Below are 19,284 nucleotides of genomic sequence, written 5' to 3'. Positions count from 1 at the left end.
TCAGATGCACTGCATTTAATATCTCCGTTAAAAATGGCCATTAGAATGGAATATAGCTTTTCACAAGTGGTCTGGCAAGCACAGTTACCTCGTAAGACCTTAAAATCTTCTAAGATTATAATAAATACCTACATATTAGCTTCCTCTCATATTTGGCTCATTTAAGTCTGTGTATTTGCAGATACGATCTGTCTGCTTGTCATTATTCATGCAGCTGTTCAACATACTGAATGGGATAGACTACTATAGTATTCCACTAGAGATCTGATCCCTTCACATTGACATCGGTGTACCAATTAGCATTTTTGGGAGAGAAAATGTTCATTCAGATCATCTTACTTATTTTACTCTACCCTACATTCATCCCAGATTCCTTTAGCTTATTCTGAAGGATATTATATGTAAAATATTGTATTTTGTTTTGCCTATGGCATTATTCTCTTCCAATAAGTTATATTTTTATGGTACTATGTAGTTTTTTAGAATGTTTGGACATTGTCTTATTTGCTGTCTCATGAGGTATAAGATTACAGGACAGATTTCTTTACTAGTTTGAATTTGAGGAAGAAGAACCAGTGGTTTTCATAAAATCACAGTGCTGACACTGGGCTCAAATTCAGATTTCCTTGTCCTAAATAGGTTATAAAAGATCAAAATTGACTTAACAATTTATAAATGCTGTTGCTAGCTTTTTATTGTAGAAAATCTTAGACTATGGTGTGTTTGTTTTTATTTATATAAGAGGCCTCGAAAAGATAAGTGACTTTAATCTTAATAAAATATCTTTCAGGGCTTCTCAGGAAATTTAATGATATTTTGTCTTCATAGAAAAAATACATTTTAATTGTAGTTTTGTCTTTTGTTATACCTGTAGTTTTGTGGTAGAGCATTCTTCTTTAGGCTCACTGCTAATTACTTCATAACTTTGGCCTTGTTATATCACATCTCAGAGACTTCCTTTGTTTGTCTGAAAATTAATTGTATTCTGCAGAGTTACATGGTAAGAGGTGCATGCTGAGTAAGGCCTGAGTTCAGGGCTCACAATCAGCCTCATCCAAAAAAATATGGCTGTTCGATAGCTTATGCTTTCATTGAAGCTCATGTTTAAACAGAAGATTACGTGACTCCAGAGAATCTTAAAAACCTCTGAACTAGCTTGTCTTAAAGGTGCCTCCCAACTCTAAGTTTATATAATTACTGTGACTTCTAACTTGAGAATTTCAAGACTCACCCGAGACTAAACATTGAACTTTTTTCCTGCACAGTTTGAGTAATAGTAATATAACTGATGCAGCAATCTTCAAAAGTCTTTTAGCAACAGTACTTTCTTCTTTCTCCTAACAAAACCTTATAGCTACAAATACTACACTCCTGTTGTGCAAGGAAAATGCTTAATGTTTATGGAACCTCCAGATTTCTTCCATGCCGCAAGAGTTTTCTAATACAGTTTGAAAAACCACAACTTTAGTGGGCTTTTAGAATGTTTTGTTGCATGCCCACTAAAATAACTAAAGTGGAAAAAGATAATCCCATGTGTCAGTGAAGTTATGGAGCACCTGGAACTCTCAGATACTTCTGGTGTAAATTGTAAATTGGTACTACCGTTTTGGGAAACTTTTCAACAGTATCCACTAAAGCCAAACATATATACATGCTCTATACCTACCAGAAATGTGGATATATATGTTCTTTAAGAATGTACATGTACACGTATGAGAATATTTATAACAGTACTATACAACTATATATAATATCTGAAAACTGCCCAAATGTCCATTAACAGGAGAGTGAATGCATTCTAGTATATTCATACAGTGTTCTACTACTCAGTAATAAAAAGGAACAAACTACTGATACATTCTACAGCATGTATAAAAATCTCAGAAAGCTCCAGTTTTGATTTACTGCTCAGAATCAATCAAGCTTATTTAGCATAAGAACTGTAGTGTCTATAATGCTGGACAAAAAAAGCCAGACGAAAAGAGAACATATCTTATGATCTCATTTTTACAAAGGTCACATGCAGGCATAAACTAATCATGATGTTAAAAGTCTGAATTGTGGTTACCCTTGCTATGGGGGGGGTGATCAGAATGGGACACAAGGAGGGTGCTGGCCACAAGGGTATGATTTACTTTATGAAAATTCATTGAGTAGTACATCTGTGACTTGTGTCTTTTTATAATTTTTCAATAAGAAGTTTGCTGAAAAGAAAAAGAAGAAAAATGCTATATTGATGAACTGTGGCAATTTTGTTTGTTTTCCTTTGTGAAGGCATGCTTCCCAAGAGCCAACCTACAAATCCCCTTGCCAAAGAAAGTCCTGTTTCTCCAAGGTATGCATTCTTGGTTGACTTTTTAAAAGCTAAATCAGTTTTACACCAAAATATGCACATTAAAATATAAATAAAACAGCTCTGGGTTTGATTTATTGCTTACTATATTAATCATGTTTCTTTGACACAAGAACTGCAGTACTTCATTTGTCAGACATTATTGGAGAACGAACTGTTCTGTCAACATGAATTTTTAATACAAGTGAAGTCTGATCCATTTTAAACACCAAAACTTTGAAAAAACTATTAAAAATATTTTCTTCTGATTGTAAAATATACATTCATGGTAGAAAACTTGGAAAATGAGGAGAAATACAAAAGAAAGTGATAAAAATCACTTGTAATTTCATCAACCCCATATATACATACTCTTAATATTTGGTTTATTCCACCCAGTTTGAGTCATGTCATGCCTATTTCATTTATTCTTTTTTGATAATATTAGTATTACGATATATTCTGTGAGCAATTTTCTATGTTGTTAAATATTCTTCAAAAGCATTTTTGTCTGCATTCCATCGTATGACCATACCATAATTTATTTAACTATTCTTTGTATATCTAGTTTGTTATATCATTTTTAACAGAAATCTTTCAAAATGTATTTATTGCACACTGTCATTATAAATTAAGCAAGCCATATATATTTTTTGTTACTGACATTTCAGATGCCTTCAGAGTAATGTACGTTCTTTATAGTTTTTCTCTTTCTCCCCACCATCAGTCAATATTATAACAGCATCAGCCTGCTGCTATATTTGTTAAATCTGTTGAATTATTTCATATGCAAATTTAACTTAGATGCCTAAGGATACCTCCTCTAGGATTTACCTGTGGGTGCCTATATGTAGGTAACAAGTGCAAAAGCAGTATCAGTTTGGTCAGTAGCTATTACCGAACAAAAGACTTAGCTTTTCCTTAAGTTTTTCTGTTGACCAGCCTTGATGAATTAATTTATTGAGTAATATACTTGTGACAGGTAGGAGTGAAAGTAATAAGCATATAGATTTTATCATGCTCCTTAAGAAAACAATGTATTTTGTTATTGCTCTGTTAAAATATTTTAATGAGATGTATAACTTTTATAAAAAGTGTCTTATCAAAGATTTTTTTTAATCCAAGTTGGAACATATGGAAGTATAGGTATTTTAAATTTGGAAATAATTGCCAGTAAGACCACTGATTATTTAGAAAAGAGTTTACCTAGAGAAATATATTTTTCACTAGATTTGAAATGTTTAATGACTTAACATATGTCAGTGCACATGATTGTTGATATAATTATTCATTCTTTTCTTGATGTTTTACAGCTATGACTGGTTCCAAACGGACTCTTTAGTCACCATTGTCATATATACTAAACAGAAGGTAAACATGTCTTAAAAAATATGTCTGAAAAATAATAAATAAATGTTTGTTATGTGCCAGGTACTTTTCTAAGTACTGTTCATGAATTATTTACTCCTCACAATAATTCTATGAGATAAATACTTTTGTTGTCCCTGCTTTACAGATGAGGAAACAGAGAGTAAATATTTTACCCAGAGTCACACAATAAGTGGCAGATCTAGCATTTTGAACCCAGGCAGGCTAGCTCCATATGTATTCTCTTAATAATCACGCTATAGCCTCTTAGGAAAAACTAGACTAAGACGTAGTTTATATGCTTTTCTGCAGTTTTTTTTTTTTTCGAAAGCATGGATAACAAAAGTGAGAATCCCATTTAACTTCACCATAAGAACTAATTTCCTGAACATAAATTGGGATTTCAGAGATAAGAGAGACTGCGTTGCTATGCCTTAGTATACTTACACCACTAGTGGGGTTTGGATGCCCTCTTGAAACTAAAATTCTGGAGATAATTCATTCAGTAGTTCTTTTACACCTACTTTATCTGCAGCGCTCTTTTCAGTGTCAGGCTTTCATTGGGCTTTTAGTCCAGCTGGGTAATCAGATAAATAAGCGGGCTACTTAAAGCATCTTCAAAGACATCCAACAGCAACTTCCCATACTTGAGGAACTATGTGGATTTAAAGACAAGTTCTGGCAGCTAGGAGTTTCTGAAAATTCATGCTACTTCTGTAGTAGCAGAACCACATCTGAACCCATAAGTTCTTCCGACTCTTGCAGCATGATCTGACCATTCCACAGCAGTGACTAGTCTCTTCCTGATACCATCAGGAGGACCAGAGGCACTGCTTATCCTGCCTTCCACTCCCTCTGGTTATTGTCTCCTCAGTTATTGTCTTCTCATTGCACAGTCCAAAACCAAGAGGGCAGAGCCTAGGGAGGTTGAGGTCTACTCCCATTAATAATATCAGTGAGGCAGAGGATGGTTGACTAAGAGAAGGGAAGGGAGAAGGTTTCTATGTGGAATAATGTGTTCAGTGTATGATATAAATGATAGGTACCCAAATAACTTGCACCAAGGCTTTGTGGAAATTATAGACATCTAAAAATTTGTTAGTGAATTTGTTTTTTAGATAAGCTGAGGCTGAGGGGTTGTATAATTTTCCCAGTGTCACACAATAGTGGAAAGATTAAAATGAACACAAATATCTTGGCTTTTGATCCGATTTTAATTTTTTTCCCAAATTATTTATTCAACAAATATTTGTTGAGTGCCTACTAGATGCCAAATAGTATTCTATATACAGTTCTTTATTCTTAGAACTTAGAGATGAGTGGGTAAGGTAGATAGTAAGTACAGACAAATATGTAATTCAAATTGCAATAAGTACTTTGGGGAAGAACCGGGCTGTAGGAGGGAGAAAAAATAGGAATAATGTTTATTTAGCTTGCGGGTTCTGTAAAGAAGTGCCATGTGACTTTCCACTGATCATCTTAAAAGTATAGTTGTAGAAGTTTTGAAAAAAATTACTTCTTAATCTTGCTCTTTTTGCTTTCTGTTTAAGGATATCAATTTAGACTCAGTAATAGTTGATTATCAGGATGATTCCTTTAGAGCCGAAACAATCATCAAGGATTATTCATATCTTATATATATTGGTAAGTACCTTATTATTTATTAATAGAAACAACTCCAACTTCTTTTAAGTATGGCAATAACTTGGTCTGTGGTCTAGGTACTAAATATTCTATATGCTATTATTTTGGTTTAACATTTAATAAGCTATCGTTCGAGTTTGTCATTTTTGATCAATTTTTTTCTGTTATACTAATGAAATTGCTAGAAATGGCGGTATAACTTCACCTTTCTCAAGTTTAAACAATTAGATGTAATTGGAATCAATAATAATATGAAATATTCATTGACCCAGCTTTGTAAGACTCTATTACTTGGCATCTACAAACAAATGTCCAGAGGCCTGTCTGTTACATGCTCCTATTGACCACCTATCACGTGGTGCTAGTTTCATTGACCTGTTTCCAGCTCTGTCACAGGAAGTTAGAGGCTGCACCAAAGCAGCATGGATTGTGAGGTTGTAGGTTGTATTGTACCTCCTCATGGCCAGAGACTAACCATACAATTCACTTCTGTCTCTTTTGAGAGATTACAGGTCTATCAGAAGAAAGAAAATCAGGACTAAAATCTGGAGTCAAAGATACCAAATTCAAAATCCATTTCTCATCCATAATAAACTTGACTCTAGGATTTCACCCTTTTCTCCTTTTATGAAGGCGATGTTCTAGTTAGAAGGTAGAAATGAAACAAAAACAACAAGAAAATAGTCTTGTAACTATGTTTTAAGGATGCATTATTATGTAAAGAACCTTTCATTTACCTTTCAAAACAGACTGAAATTCCCCAGATCTCAGCTGACTCAGCATTATGCTCACTGCTTTGCTGTACCCATATAGTCTTGAATTGGATTAGAGTTGATGAATGTCTTTTTCTGTCATTTCCCCTTCATTAGCTTAATCAACCTTAAACCTGAGGATATAGAACTATATCCTATCCTATTTTTTGTTACCGTAAGATCTAATATATGTTGCCCCTTATGGGAGACTTTTAATCAAACACTCATATCTAGAAAAGTATACATTATTCATTAGCACTGTCATAATTTTTTCTTTCAGTAAAACCTCTGTGCCAGTATCTATTAAGTTTCAAAGATTTTATGGCTAATTTTGTTCACACTGTAGCTAACTATATCTAGCACACATATAAAAAACAAAATTCCACATTCAAAAATATGAAACTCTTAGTTGCTAATATTGGATCAGAAGGATTAAAATAATGCAGAATTATACGTTTCAGATAACCATATTAACACAGTGAAATTTAGAGCAGATATTTATAAAAATATTTCTTGCATCTTCTTCTGGAATATAAGTTTCATAAGATTAGGGATTTTTCTTTTTCAACTGATTGCTGTACCCATAACACCTAGAAAGTGCATGGCATACATAGATGGTCAGTAATTTTTTTCAATAACTGAATGAACATTCAACTTCAGAGAACAGTAAGAAAGGAAAAACTGAGCTAGACCTGGGTCTGTCCTATATTCACATGTACGCATGCACACACCAGACCTTCCATGCTTTGGGCACTGCCTCTCTGTTTGCCCTGCTCTCTTCTTGGTTTGTAGGGTTGTCCATCTGGGACTGTACGTGGAGTAGTGTAGATTACCCACCTGTGGGAAATTGAGTATTTACTCTTTAATTAATAGGGAGAGAAATGGAAAAATGAAGAAATGTATGTAGTATATTTAAATAATTTGATTTTACATTTTAGTTATATATAGTTTCTTTTGATCTCTCAGAATGTTTTACTTACCTTGAGAGATTTGAAATAATACATAAAAGAACCATTTAAGTGATCTTATATGATGTTGATAAACTGTATGAATTAAAGTTGGTTTTTAACTAAATATGTATTTTTTTCCTCAGGGCTAAGCCATGAGATTCAAGAAGATTTTTCTGGTAAGCTACTAAAAAATAATTATATATATATACACATACAGACATACATACATACATACATACAAATACATACATACATACATACACACATGCATACATATATACATACGGAGGGGGGAATCAGCATTTGTCTTATTTTTATGTATGTATTCATGTTGTAAAACAAAGACATGATGTTTTCTAGATAAATACATTAATTTTTAAATATACATATTGGTAAGTACCTTATTCTTTATTAATGGAAACAACTCCAGCTTCTGGTTGGAAGATTTTGCCCCTTCCTTGCCCTTTTTCCTTTCCTCTGGTTTCTTCCATCTCTTTACCTTTTCTTCTTAGAAAAAAAATTTGTGTCTTCTTTTTATTCTAACTTCTTTCTGCATCTCCGCCCTACTCCTGACATTCAGCTTGTAGAAATATACTAGACCAGACAAATTTTTTTAGATATATACATTTTTGAATGTTTAATGTTGACAGAGCATATTAAATTATGATTATTGCTGCATATACACACTGGATTTTACACAGCTGTTTAACAACAGGAGAGTCACTATAGAATGGTAATTTGTTTTATTTTTTTAATTTTACTGAGGCATAGTTAACAAATAAAATTATATTTAATATATAAAACATGATTTGATGCATGTATACATCATGAAAGTATTTCCACAATTATATCAACACATTCGCCATCTCACATATTTACCTTTATTTTAATTTTTTCAATGAGAATACTTAAGTTCTACTCTCTGTAAATTTCAATTATACAATACAAGATTATCAACTATAATCACCATGTTATACTTTAGATTCTTAGACTTTATTTATCTTATAACTGAAACTTTGTACCCTTTTATCCTCTCCCAATATTCTCCACCCCGAACCCCCACCCCCACCCCCAGCCACTGGCAACTAACGGGGGTGGTTCAGCTCTCTGTTTCTGTGAGTTCAACTTGTTTTTTTTAAGCATCCACATAGAAGAGATACCATGTAGTATTTCTCTTCTCTGTCTGGCTTATTTCACTTAACATAACATCCTCCAGGTTCACCCATGTTGTTGCATGGCAGGATTTCCTTTTTTGAGACTGAATAATTATATATATATATATTTTTATATATATTTTTGTTTTGAAATGCTATCAGAATACCTTAAACTGGTTTGTCTCTCTTTTTCTATGAACCATAGTAAGCTCTATAAATTGTATAATCAAAGCTCTTTAAAGGCAAGGACCATGTTTTTATGTTTGGTAAACTTCAAATCCATACTCATTGAATTGAATTTATTTAATTAGTCTATCTTAAGAAGTTGTTTAATTACTATGGACTTTTGTGTTTACAGTGAGGAAGAATAGGCAGATTGTTTCTAAAGACAAAATGAAATCTATCTTAGGTCTTTAAGTGCATACTCATGAAATTTAATCAATGTATAATAGTCTATATTTTATTAATTTACCCATGTATTCAAACTATTTTAATTATTCAAAAATAAAGATAATGTAAAAGGTTTTTAATTATCAAAAGTTCACATGCATTTTACAGGGAGTCAGTCTTCTGAGGCTATTCCTATGTTTATTAGGCTCAGTATTGGGCTACCGAATTCACTCGTAAGAACCTCTCAGATCTCAACTAAGAAATGTTAAAAGGGTGTAAATTAATTTTTTTAAATGGTTCTAGTCAGTGATTAATTTGTATATGTAACTTCACCCCCTTTTTAGCTATGTGTTAATTTGAAATTGTATGAAAACTGGAATTAGTTTGAAAGACGTTCATCTGAATCTAAAATAAAACTGAATTTAACATCATAAATAATTTTGATGAATATGTGCACAAAATCTTATTTATTTTACTAATGGTCAGTGTCATTCATATCAGATTGGAACATTTGGATTGTTCGAGAAAGACTGGTTTTAAAGTAAAATCTTACATTTGGTATTAGTGAACACAAATGGAATTTATCTTCTTTTCAGTGCAAGTTGTTAAGAATGTAGGAAAAATAGAAATTGTCCTAAAGAAAACGGAGAATACTTCTTGGACATGTCTCGGTCATCCCCTGGAGAATCATAATTTACTTATTCCAAAAAAAGACACAGGTATGTTGTGCTGTTATTTCAAGTCCTGTGTTTATGAAATTATTGTGTTGGTGGCACATTTGTTCCAAACTATGGAAGGCCACTTTGGGATGAGCCAAAGGGTCCTTGTATCTCACAATAAGAAGTTAAAATGGGACATTTTGTCTGTTGTTATCCTTCCTTTTCTTCTTCTTTTTTTTTAACAGAGATTAAATTTAAGATTCTGCTATCTAATATTTAGGCAGTTGTCCAGCCATTCACTCGCATCAGGTTTCTTTTTATCAAAGGTGCAAAAACAAGTTTAAGTTTATGCCTTGAATGCACATCTAATTTTTTTTTTCTTTTAAAAAATACATGTTTATTGTTTTTCTCCTTACCTAAAAACCAGTTTCTCAGTTTAAACCTGAAGGATATAATTCATTTCCTTTCTTCTTTTATTTTTTAAGCATTTTATCTTAGTATAACATTTATAGAAAATGGAGCATAAGTGTTCTACTTGATGAATTTTCAGAGTGAACACACTATTTTCTCTTTGGAAATTGGTAGGATTTGCTCCTTGTTCCAAGTATTTTGAAGTTTCACAATTTGATATGCCTTAATGTGAGTCTCTTTTCATACTTCGTGCTGGATAGTCATCTTTTTTGCTAATCTTTTCATTGTACAAACTTATGGGAAATACTGATTTTTCTTCACTTCACGGTATGTTTTTGCTTTCTAGAATATTCTTATTTTAAACCTCCTTAAGCAGTCCCCTAATTATCTTTTCTCTCTTATTTTCACTTTTGTCCTTTTGTTCTAGCTTTTGGGAGATTTCTTCAGCTATGTCTTCCAAATTGAGTTACTTATTTCTACTCTCATATTTTTAACTTCTAAGAACTCTTTTGATTTGTGTTCCTTTGTTTTAGCATCTTATTAGCTTCTCTTATTTTTTTAGGAATTACCCATAGTGTTTTAGAGTTTTCTTCTCTCTGTGTAACCTCTGTGTCCCCATTATTTTGTTTCGTTCTCTCTTTCATTTAGATACTTCCTTTGAATGTCTGTTGATCCATGACTATCTGCTCATATTTCAAGGTGTAACTCTAAAAGTTGATTGGAAATTTCATGTGGGTGTTGCTTGTCAGAGTCTCTAGAGTAAATATTCTCCTTCCTTATTCCCAGTATTTCAGAAGTCATGTGGGGAAAAAGGCTAGTGTGTGCCATACTTAATCTCCCCCTCACTTTTAAAAAAAAAAAAAAAAAACTAAGTTATCTCTAAATACAGTCACATTCTGAGGTACTGGAGGTTACAACTTTAGCATATGAAAATTGAGCAGGATGCATTTTGGCCTATAACATAGACCCAATCCAGAGATCCTATGTTTTACCCTCTCTAGAGAGCAAACTTCGAATATTTTGCCAAAATTGGAGAGGGTCAGTCATGTAGCTGTGTTAAATAGGGGAGAACTTCAGGAAGTTTAGGGGTTGGGGGACATCTAGGCTTCTTAAATGAACTTTCCATCCAGAAAGTGGTCTTAGCTCTGCCTTCGCTCTGATTAATGGTATTTGGTCCTGCCAATTTCTGAGCCTTAAAGAGATCTTATGTTACAAATGGGTTGATTCTTGGCTTTCTATACTTCTAGCTTAGGATTCAACTCTACTGAGTCTGTTGAGTCAGTTATCAGTCATCTCTTTGCCTTGTCAGATCTCAAAGTTTTATTGCTTTTTAAAAATTTCCATTCTTTAGATCCTTGCAGCCTTATGTCTTAAAAAGCAACCAAACAAGAACAAAAAAATCCTTGCTTTTATTTAGGGGATGTGGGTTTTAGAAGGAACTAACTGCATATATTTAGTTTACCATCTTTGAATATTAAAAATTATAAAATGTTTGGATGATATTTTAATTTTCATAAAAGTATCAAGTAATCTTATCCTGAGTACATATTGCATGTAGAAGTCTATTTTAGGATTTTAGGCACTGTAATATGAAGCAAATAATCACAAATATGAGACCGAAGAATACTTTTATAAAGGAACAGGCTAACAAAGGCAAGTTATATAGTATAAAGTTTACATATTCTGAGGTAATTCCAAATTAACAGATGGAGATGAATTTGACCTTGAATGACTCCCTGAAGGAGGTGGATTTCAAGCAATGCTTTGAAAGTAGCTTTCAAAAATAAAAAAACCTATGTAGGGCTTTTCAGGGAGGGGCTTCAAATTGTGCCAGGCATTTTGCAGCTTATAGAGAAAGAAAAATGTAAGTCATATGTGGGAAAGGTCAAATAAATTCATTTTATCAGAGCAAGAGGTCTGAATTTTGTAATATTAAGCAGGGAGAGAGAACACAGAGGAATAGTATAATCTAACAGATCAGAAAAGACTAGATAAAAGACAAAAAGATTTTATTAAAGTGAAGTTTCTTGCCTTTTATCTGACTTGTGATCGAAAAATCATAGCAAACCAGATAAAAGCTTACTCCAAGAAAGAAATGATACTGAGAGCCAAGGCTGACCTCCATTTGGAAATAGTTAGAATGAACATCGCTCAATTATTCTTCTCTGTAATTTCCTGAGGCTTTCGATGAACTCTTTATCCCAGCCATAAATTTCTCCTTGAGTCATGAACTGCCATAGTTAACTTTAGCTTTCTTGTCTGAAATTGGAGCTATGCATATATTTTTCAGTGAATTAGGTTTTCTGCTTTGGAAAATGACTCAGAGTTTAAGGGATATTTTCATTTATTTGACTGAATTAGCAAAGATAATTCTTCCTTGTCCTTTTCCATCCTTAAATCAGAACAAAAGCTGTAAATTATTTTATTCACTGTAGCAAAGCTGAATACTTTAAATGTTTATAGTTCATCACATGGTTCTTAGGTTTTCAGTATGGATTACCAAAATTGATTAGCATACTGGCTTCCTTTATTGAAATTTCTTAGCTAAAGGAACTTTAGTTTGAAATAAGCATATAATTGACCCCTTTACCTTATCTACCTCCCACAGCCTCTTTCTCTAGTAACCACTAAACTGTTGTCTATGTCTGTGTTGTCTTGTTCGTTTGTTGCTTTCAGTTTTATATCCCACATATAAGTGAAATCATGGTTCTCAACTTTTTCTTTTGGACTTATTTTGTTTAGCATGACAATTTCAAGATCCATTGGTGTTGTCACAAATTGGCAGTATTTCATCTTAGCTGAGTAATATTCCATTGTATATATGTACTACATCTTCTTTATCCAGTCATCTATTAAAGGACACTTCAGTTGTTTCCATGTCTTAGCTACTTTAAATAATACTGCAGTGAACATTGGGGTGCATATAAATGTTTTCAAAATTTGGGGATAGATACCCAGAAGAGAGGTTCGTGGGTCATATGGTAATTGTATTCTTAATTTTTTGAGTAACCTCCATACTGTTTTCCATAGTGGCCGTACCAATTTGCAGTCCCATCAGCAGTGTATGAGGGTTCCTTTTCCCCCACAACCTCGCCAACACTTGTTATTACTTGTCCTGTTGATAATAGCCTTTCTAACAGGTGTCAGATGGTATCTCATTGTGGTTTTGATTTGCATTTCCTTAATAGCTAGTGATATTGCATGTCTTTTCATATGTCTGTTGGCCACTTATATATCTTTTTGGGAGAAGTATCTGTTCAATTCTTCTGCCCATTTTGTAATTGGATTGTTTGTTGTTTTGCTGTTGAGTTGTATGAGTTCTTTATATATTTTGGATATTAGCCCCTTATTGGAGGTGGTGTTTGAAAGTATCTTTTCCTATTTAGTTAGTTGCCTCTTTGTTTTGTTGATGGTTTCTTTTGCTGTACAGAAGCTTTTTAGTTTGATATAGTCCTATTTATTTTCGCTTTTACTTCACTTGCCTTTGAAGTCAAAATTATAAAATCCTCTAGTTCAAGATCCATGACTTTAGTACCTATTTTTCTTCTGTGCAGTTTATTGTTTCATGTTTTATATTTAGATCTTTGATCCATTTTGAGTTAATTTTGGTGTATGGTGACAGACGGCAGTCTAGTCTCAATCTTTTGCATGTGGCTTTCCAGTTTTCCCAGCACCATTTATTGAGACTTTCTTTTCTTCATTATATATTTTTGGCTCTTTTGTTGAAAATAATTTGTTCAATATATGTGGGTTTATTTCTGGGCTCTCAGTTCTGTTCCATTGGTCTGTGTGTCTGTTTTCTTTTTTTTTTTTTTTTTTTTTTTTTGCCAAAACCATGCTGTTTGGATTACTGTCACTTTGTAGTATAATTTGAATTTAGGCAGTATGATACCTCTGGCCTTGTGCAGTATCCATATGACGGGTTATTGACTTGTACACTTGAAACTTATATAATTTTATTAACCAATGTAACCTCAATAAATTTAATTTAAAAAAAATACACATAGAAAAGCCTACCAAAAAAAGAAAATAAACATATAAGTTGAAGACTTTTAATGCAGTACCTTCTTATGTCAAATATAGAATTTACTTATGCGAAAGATTCAAATGTAGCAAAGAACATAATGAGAGAAGAGAATCTACTTCATTTTTATCTTTAATCCAAATGTAATAAGTGATATTTTAAACTTAATTAATGGAACCAGACTATTACTTATAAATTGGATGCTTCAAATTATTTTTCCTCCCCAGAGATGAAGTTTATGAGTGTGGTGTGTGTGTGTATGTGTGTTTGCGATGGCTAAGGAACCTGTTTTCCTATTAAAGGTCAGAAACCAATAGATAATTAGGTTGCTCTTTCTGTACTCAACCTAAAATTTTACTTTAATTTTGATTGCCTTTAATATGGGGACTCTGATCACCAGACGAAGGTAGTTTTAAAGATTTGCCAAGAAACAACTCAATAAATGAAACTTGGGATACAGAATTGTAAACAAGATTTTTAAAAATCGTGTCACAATTTTGATATGTCAACAACCATTTATCAACTTATATTGTTGAATCTGTAACTTTTTAATTCAAATTGAATTATATGAAATTGCTGACATTTAACTATTTACCTAGAAAAATGACAGCTTTGCATGGTTTGACCTATACTTTAATCAGAGCTTCTTAACTGCTGACATCACACACACACACACACACACACACACACACACACACACTGAAGTACTGTTCATACTTGTACATCCGCTTTTCAGTGAACTGTAAGCAGTCCTTTAATTGAGATGTTTTGTAGGGTCCGTGATTCTGCAAGCAAGCCACTTACTCTCACAATGGACAGCTCTTCCTACAGATGTAGAAAGAACCACTCACCTCTTCCCACTCCTTTCTGTGCATCCATATTTCTTTGCTGCCTGAAATAAGCACTCAGAACTGCTAGACATGAAGAAATGTTGTGGTTAGCCAATAAAAACTTCATTGTGCTTTGTTCTCTTAAATTTTGTCCTCTGCTCAGTGGGTATAAAGTTGTCGCTTGCACAATAATTATAAGATGCTTTGGTATCTTTCCTTTTTTTCATTTCTATCAAAATGGCCTGAATATGAAATCTGAAGAAATGCAGAATAGATGGGCAGACTGTAATTGAGTAAGAAATTATTTACTAAAGGATAAAATAGAAATTTCAAAAGTTAAAATTTAGGTGATTCAGGCACTTCAGTGGATAATGTTGGCTGAATTATCAGTTATGGAACATAAAAGGAAAGGCGATAGAAATGTTCAAACTTAGTTACTGTCTTGCTAAGTGATGTGTTGCCCTATTGAATCTAGTCTTGGAAAAGGAGCTGCCTTTCTCCAAGTTTAACACTGTTTACTTGTACAAAATCCTCATTTTGAAAATATATGTTGTGAATGTGTTCTTATTTATATATACAAAAATATTTTGGATGAGGATAATAAAACTATACTACTGGAGATTAAAAGGAAGCCTTATCAGAATTAATGAAAAGGCTGAATAATTTTTATAAAAAATTAATGCAATTATGTAATAATTTTAAAAGCATTTAATAACTCAAACTTGGTTGTTTCTACAGTATAGGAAGGCATTCTAATGACTTCATGAGGTTGAGTTATCAGTAGTCAAAATGTTAAACATTTGTACAGTGCTTGAAAATAGTTTGTTCTCAAGTGTTCTGACCATCATCCCTGGGGTTAAGTTCATTGCTTATTAAGGTCACTGTCTTGGTGGAAACAGACAGCTAGCAAGCCTAATTAGCCTGGCCCCTGCTGTATGAACTATGACAGATTCTGTAAAGGAAAAACCCAGATTTTTCCATCCCATGTAGGGAAAAATCTAGCTCTTCCTCACTATGTTTCTCTCTTATGTGTCTCATTTACTGTTCACACAAAACACTTCTGACACTTCTGGTCACCAAATATGTGTATTTTTCCTTACAGCAAGCAATCCTCTGCGATACTCTCTGGGTGTTCTACAATTTAACTCAATTCTGACACTGTCGCCCTGGACATAGCATCAGATCCCATAGGCTAAGGGCTCAGTCCCACAAAATTGCCACTCCCCCATTTCCCTTTCCCCACAGACATACTTCACATGCCAGTCACAAGCTCAAGTTATCACCTGTGCTTCTGACTGACTGGGTATAGATTGGATATTTCAAAGATCTCCTCCTTGAGTTCGATTAATTTGCTGGAACAGCTCATAGTACTCAGGGGAACACTTAACTTTTGTTTACTCATTTTATTAAAGGATGTGATAAAGGATACAGATGCACAACCAGAAGATATACATAGGGCAAGGTCTGAGAGGGTCCCGAGCAGTTGGAGTGTGTCACCTCCCAGTGTGAATGTGTTCATCTACTTGAAAGCTCTGCATACCCCACACTCTTGGGATTTTATGGAGGTGTTCTCATATAGGCATAATCAATCATTAACGCCTTTCTTCCTCCCTGGATGTGGGGTGGGGCTGAAAAATTCCAAGTTTCTAATCATGGCTTGGTCTTTTTGGTGACCAGCTCCCATCTAGAAGCCTTCTAGTAGTCCACCCAGAGTCACCTCATTAGAATAAAATATGCTCCCAGTACTCATATCACTTAGGAATTTATAAGAGTTTTAAGAGATATGAGCTAGGAACCGTTGACAGAGACCACTATATATATTTCTGTTACCTCATAGCCTACTCCCCAGTCTCTGGTCACCACCTATTCACAGCAAAATGATACACAACTCAAAACATACTGGCACATTAGTAGGATCTCATTCAATCATTAATAATTATCCAGTCCATCTTCATATCATATGAAAAATGTCTCCCAGGGTAAGGACACTCAAGATTTCAGGCTTCCAATTTGATCTTGACAGGTTCTAAAAGCAGGAGTGGTCTCAGCAATATATGGCTTCACCCTTTCAGATATCTGATATAATTGAACTAAAAGACAATATCACCTCTTGCTCTGAGCCTCTTCCAAGATGTTAATGTAATATCGAATTTCTCTCATTACATAACCCAGATTCTAAATGGAATATCTGTTGAATGGCTGTAGGTTGTGGTTTTCTCTTGGGTGGACATACCTAGTTATGTGTGACAATATATTTTTAGGGATTGTAGATGTTAGTATGTTTTGAGTTGTTTCTTTTCGGTTTGAGTGTTTTAAATATGTAGTACCACTACTTGGCTACCCTACATTGGTTCAGAAAGATCTTGGAGGAATAAATGAGTAATGTTTGATTGCAAATTATAAAATAAAGAAATAATATTTAGGTAATTGAAAGTCGTAAAGAGTACTAAGAAAAAGTGTGATTGATCAGAACAGTAGAAAATGGAGATGCCAAAGAAGAAATGTTCTTGAGGTGAATGTCAACTTGAACTGGTTCCTTAATTTGGACATTAAGTAGTTAGCAAGGAGTTGTAAAGGATGGAGGAATAATTTATAAATATTTGTGGTTTAACTGACATGGTTAAAATAAAGAGGAAGACACTGAAAAATAATTTACTAGTCTACAACAATGGTTCTCAAACTTTTTGAACAGAGCTTATGAATTGGGCCAAGAAAGTAATAACTTCTTGCCCCATCCCACATCTTCTCCAGCTGCTCTATGATCTTGGGCAAGCTATTTGACTTCTTTAGGCCTCTTTTCCATCAGGAAAAAAAGAGTGAATACATGTTTTATAAGTATATGAAGTGCAAGGAGTCGAAGGCCAGATGAAGGCATTGTGAACTCCTAGTTCAGCGCATTCTTTCTTCTCTTTCCCACTAAAGACTTTATCTGTATTTTAGCCTTTTGAAATTTTGCTCTGTAAAAGGAAAAGTATAGTTTCAACAAAAAGAAAAAGTACGTCCAAATTATCATATTATCCTCAGTATTTCAGGGTTACCCCGAGTATCTCAATGTATTTTATTAAAAGAAGTTAGGTATTTGGGGCATACATTTTTCTGTCTTATGTTTTTGTTTCACTATCTTATATTTATTTCAGTTTTTCATTTTCCTGTATAGTTATCTATGCTTGCAAAGTCCAAAACCTAACATTTAAATAATAGTATTGTCTAGACTGCAGTAGCTAGCACATCTGTTTTATACTCATTTTCACATACATGTCAGCTACATCTGTCTGTGCTATCTCTCTCCTCAGTCTAATGGAAAGATGAAAACTTTCTTAAATTTTTCTTAAAACTTTTAGGACCTATAGTAAGGGTGTTCTTTTGAATTCGTGGCAGCCTTTTATAGAAAAGATGTTGAAATTATCTCATTGGTGTTAAAATAGCAAGAACACTGTGTTAACTATCTAACAAAGAAAGTCAGGAAATGACTGTAACACCCAGAGTTTCCTTGTGTTCCAAGTATAATTGACGAGAAGTGTACTTACTATAGCCAATCCTTTCCCACAAACTCTAGAATTGACAAGAAATCGTCAAGTCAGTGAACCTTTTCATCCAGCAGTAAAGTTATTAGAGGAAAGCAGTATAGCCCTTAGCCTGCCCTGGACTTCACAGGTGGAGAACTCTACGGTGGCTCTCTTTCAGCCATTCCCCTCCCAAAGGATGAGGAGTGTACAAGGCTAAGAAATGTCCACCTGTAGTTCATGCTCTTTCTTTAACACTGCACCCCAGAGATTGGAAACCCAGAAGTCCCTGCCCAAATGGCCCCAAATCCACTCTATCAAAGGAGTGACCAAGGCTATTTGTTTATGGGGAGAGCTAGTGGATGAGCATGAACATATGGGCTGTGTGCCCATACCATATAAGTCTTCACTATGTCAGACAGAGCTGGGGGTGAAAAGGAAAGGGGGCTAGCCATAGATGGTCAGTGGGTGTGCAGCTGTCATCCCTCTGCCATCTTCCTGCATGGAACTCTGAGGAGTTCAAGAATCCAGAATTTGTCCTAGCCTTCTAGGACATTTATGAAGGTATATTTCAAAATACAGAATAGAGCATATTTTATTTAACAGTTACGCATCTAGTTTATAACTTTTAAGTGTTTAGAGCTGCAGTATGTAGGTCTCTGATTATATTCTCACTCTGAGTCTCAGAAGAGCCAAGAAGAAGGGATAAAGGATACAGGCTCACCCACAAGGAGAACCTTCATTTCTCCTTGTGGGTGAGCCTGTATCCTTTAATTTGTCAGTCCAGTACTGGATTAGGCCTCCAGGATAACTTTAGGGTGATACCCTTGGCTGTAATCTGGTCCCTGTTATGCCCTGGCACTAGAATGCTACCTCGGGGTTTTATTTGTATACAGATTTTTTTTGTACCTCTGTATACAAATAATATTTTCTTAGCTGGAGATATCAGTTTCAAATATTTCTAGTATTTATAGAAATACTTGATTCCTTTTATTTGTATTTTAGTACCACAAACCTCGCATCTTCAATTTTTCACTTAAATTGAGTTTTCAGATAATCAAAACTTACACCCTTAAACATAAAAGTTTATTTTTTGTTTTAATCATTTTTGACAGTTAAAATGTCCTGTAATTCATATACATATATAATACATATATACATGGAGACACAAGAATGCATATAATTTTCTGCCTTTACTAAAGAATATTTCTTTAGAAATATAATAGGGCTAATATTGTTAAACTTCAAATACTTGAGTTTCAGAACT

At 33.8% G+C, this 19,284-nt stretch overlaps 1 protein-coding gene across 5 annotated transcripts in view; it reads left to right on the top strand.

Annotated features, from left to right (window-relative positions):
• The window catches only part of CYB5R4 (cytochrome b5 reductase 4), a 74,626-nt gene that overhangs the window by 36,373 nt on the left and 18,969 nt on the right, over positions 1 to 19,284 (top strand). For all 5 annotated transcript variants that reach the window (XR_005650681.1, XR_005650680.1, XM_039852857.1 and 2 more), the window contains 5 exons: positions 2,275 to 2,335; positions 3,646 to 3,703; positions 5,251 to 5,344; positions 7,190 to 7,222; positions 9,187 to 9,309. Coding sequence is in view for 3 of the 5 variants with exons in the window: in XM_039852857.1 (XP_039708791.1) it covers positions 2,275 to 2,335; positions 3,646 to 3,703; positions 5,251 to 5,344; positions 7,190 to 7,222; positions 9,187 to 9,309 (369 nt within the window). In the remaining 2 variants the exon portion in view is untranslated. The remainder of the gene's footprint in view (positions 1 to 2,274; positions 2,336 to 3,645; positions 3,704 to 5,250; positions 5,345 to 7,189; positions 7,223 to 9,186; positions 9,310 to 19,284) is intronic.

Source organism: Pteropus medius, unplaced genomic scaffold (genome assembly GCF_902729225.1).
Source record: "Pteropus medius unplaced genomic scaffold, Ma_sr-lr_union100, whole genome shotgun sequence".
NCBI lineage: Eukaryota > Metazoa > Chordata > Mammalia > Chiroptera > Pteropodidae > Pteropus > Pteropus medius.
Note: the sequence above shows the minus strand (reverse complement) of the source record. Positions and strands in the feature narration are given on the sequence as shown.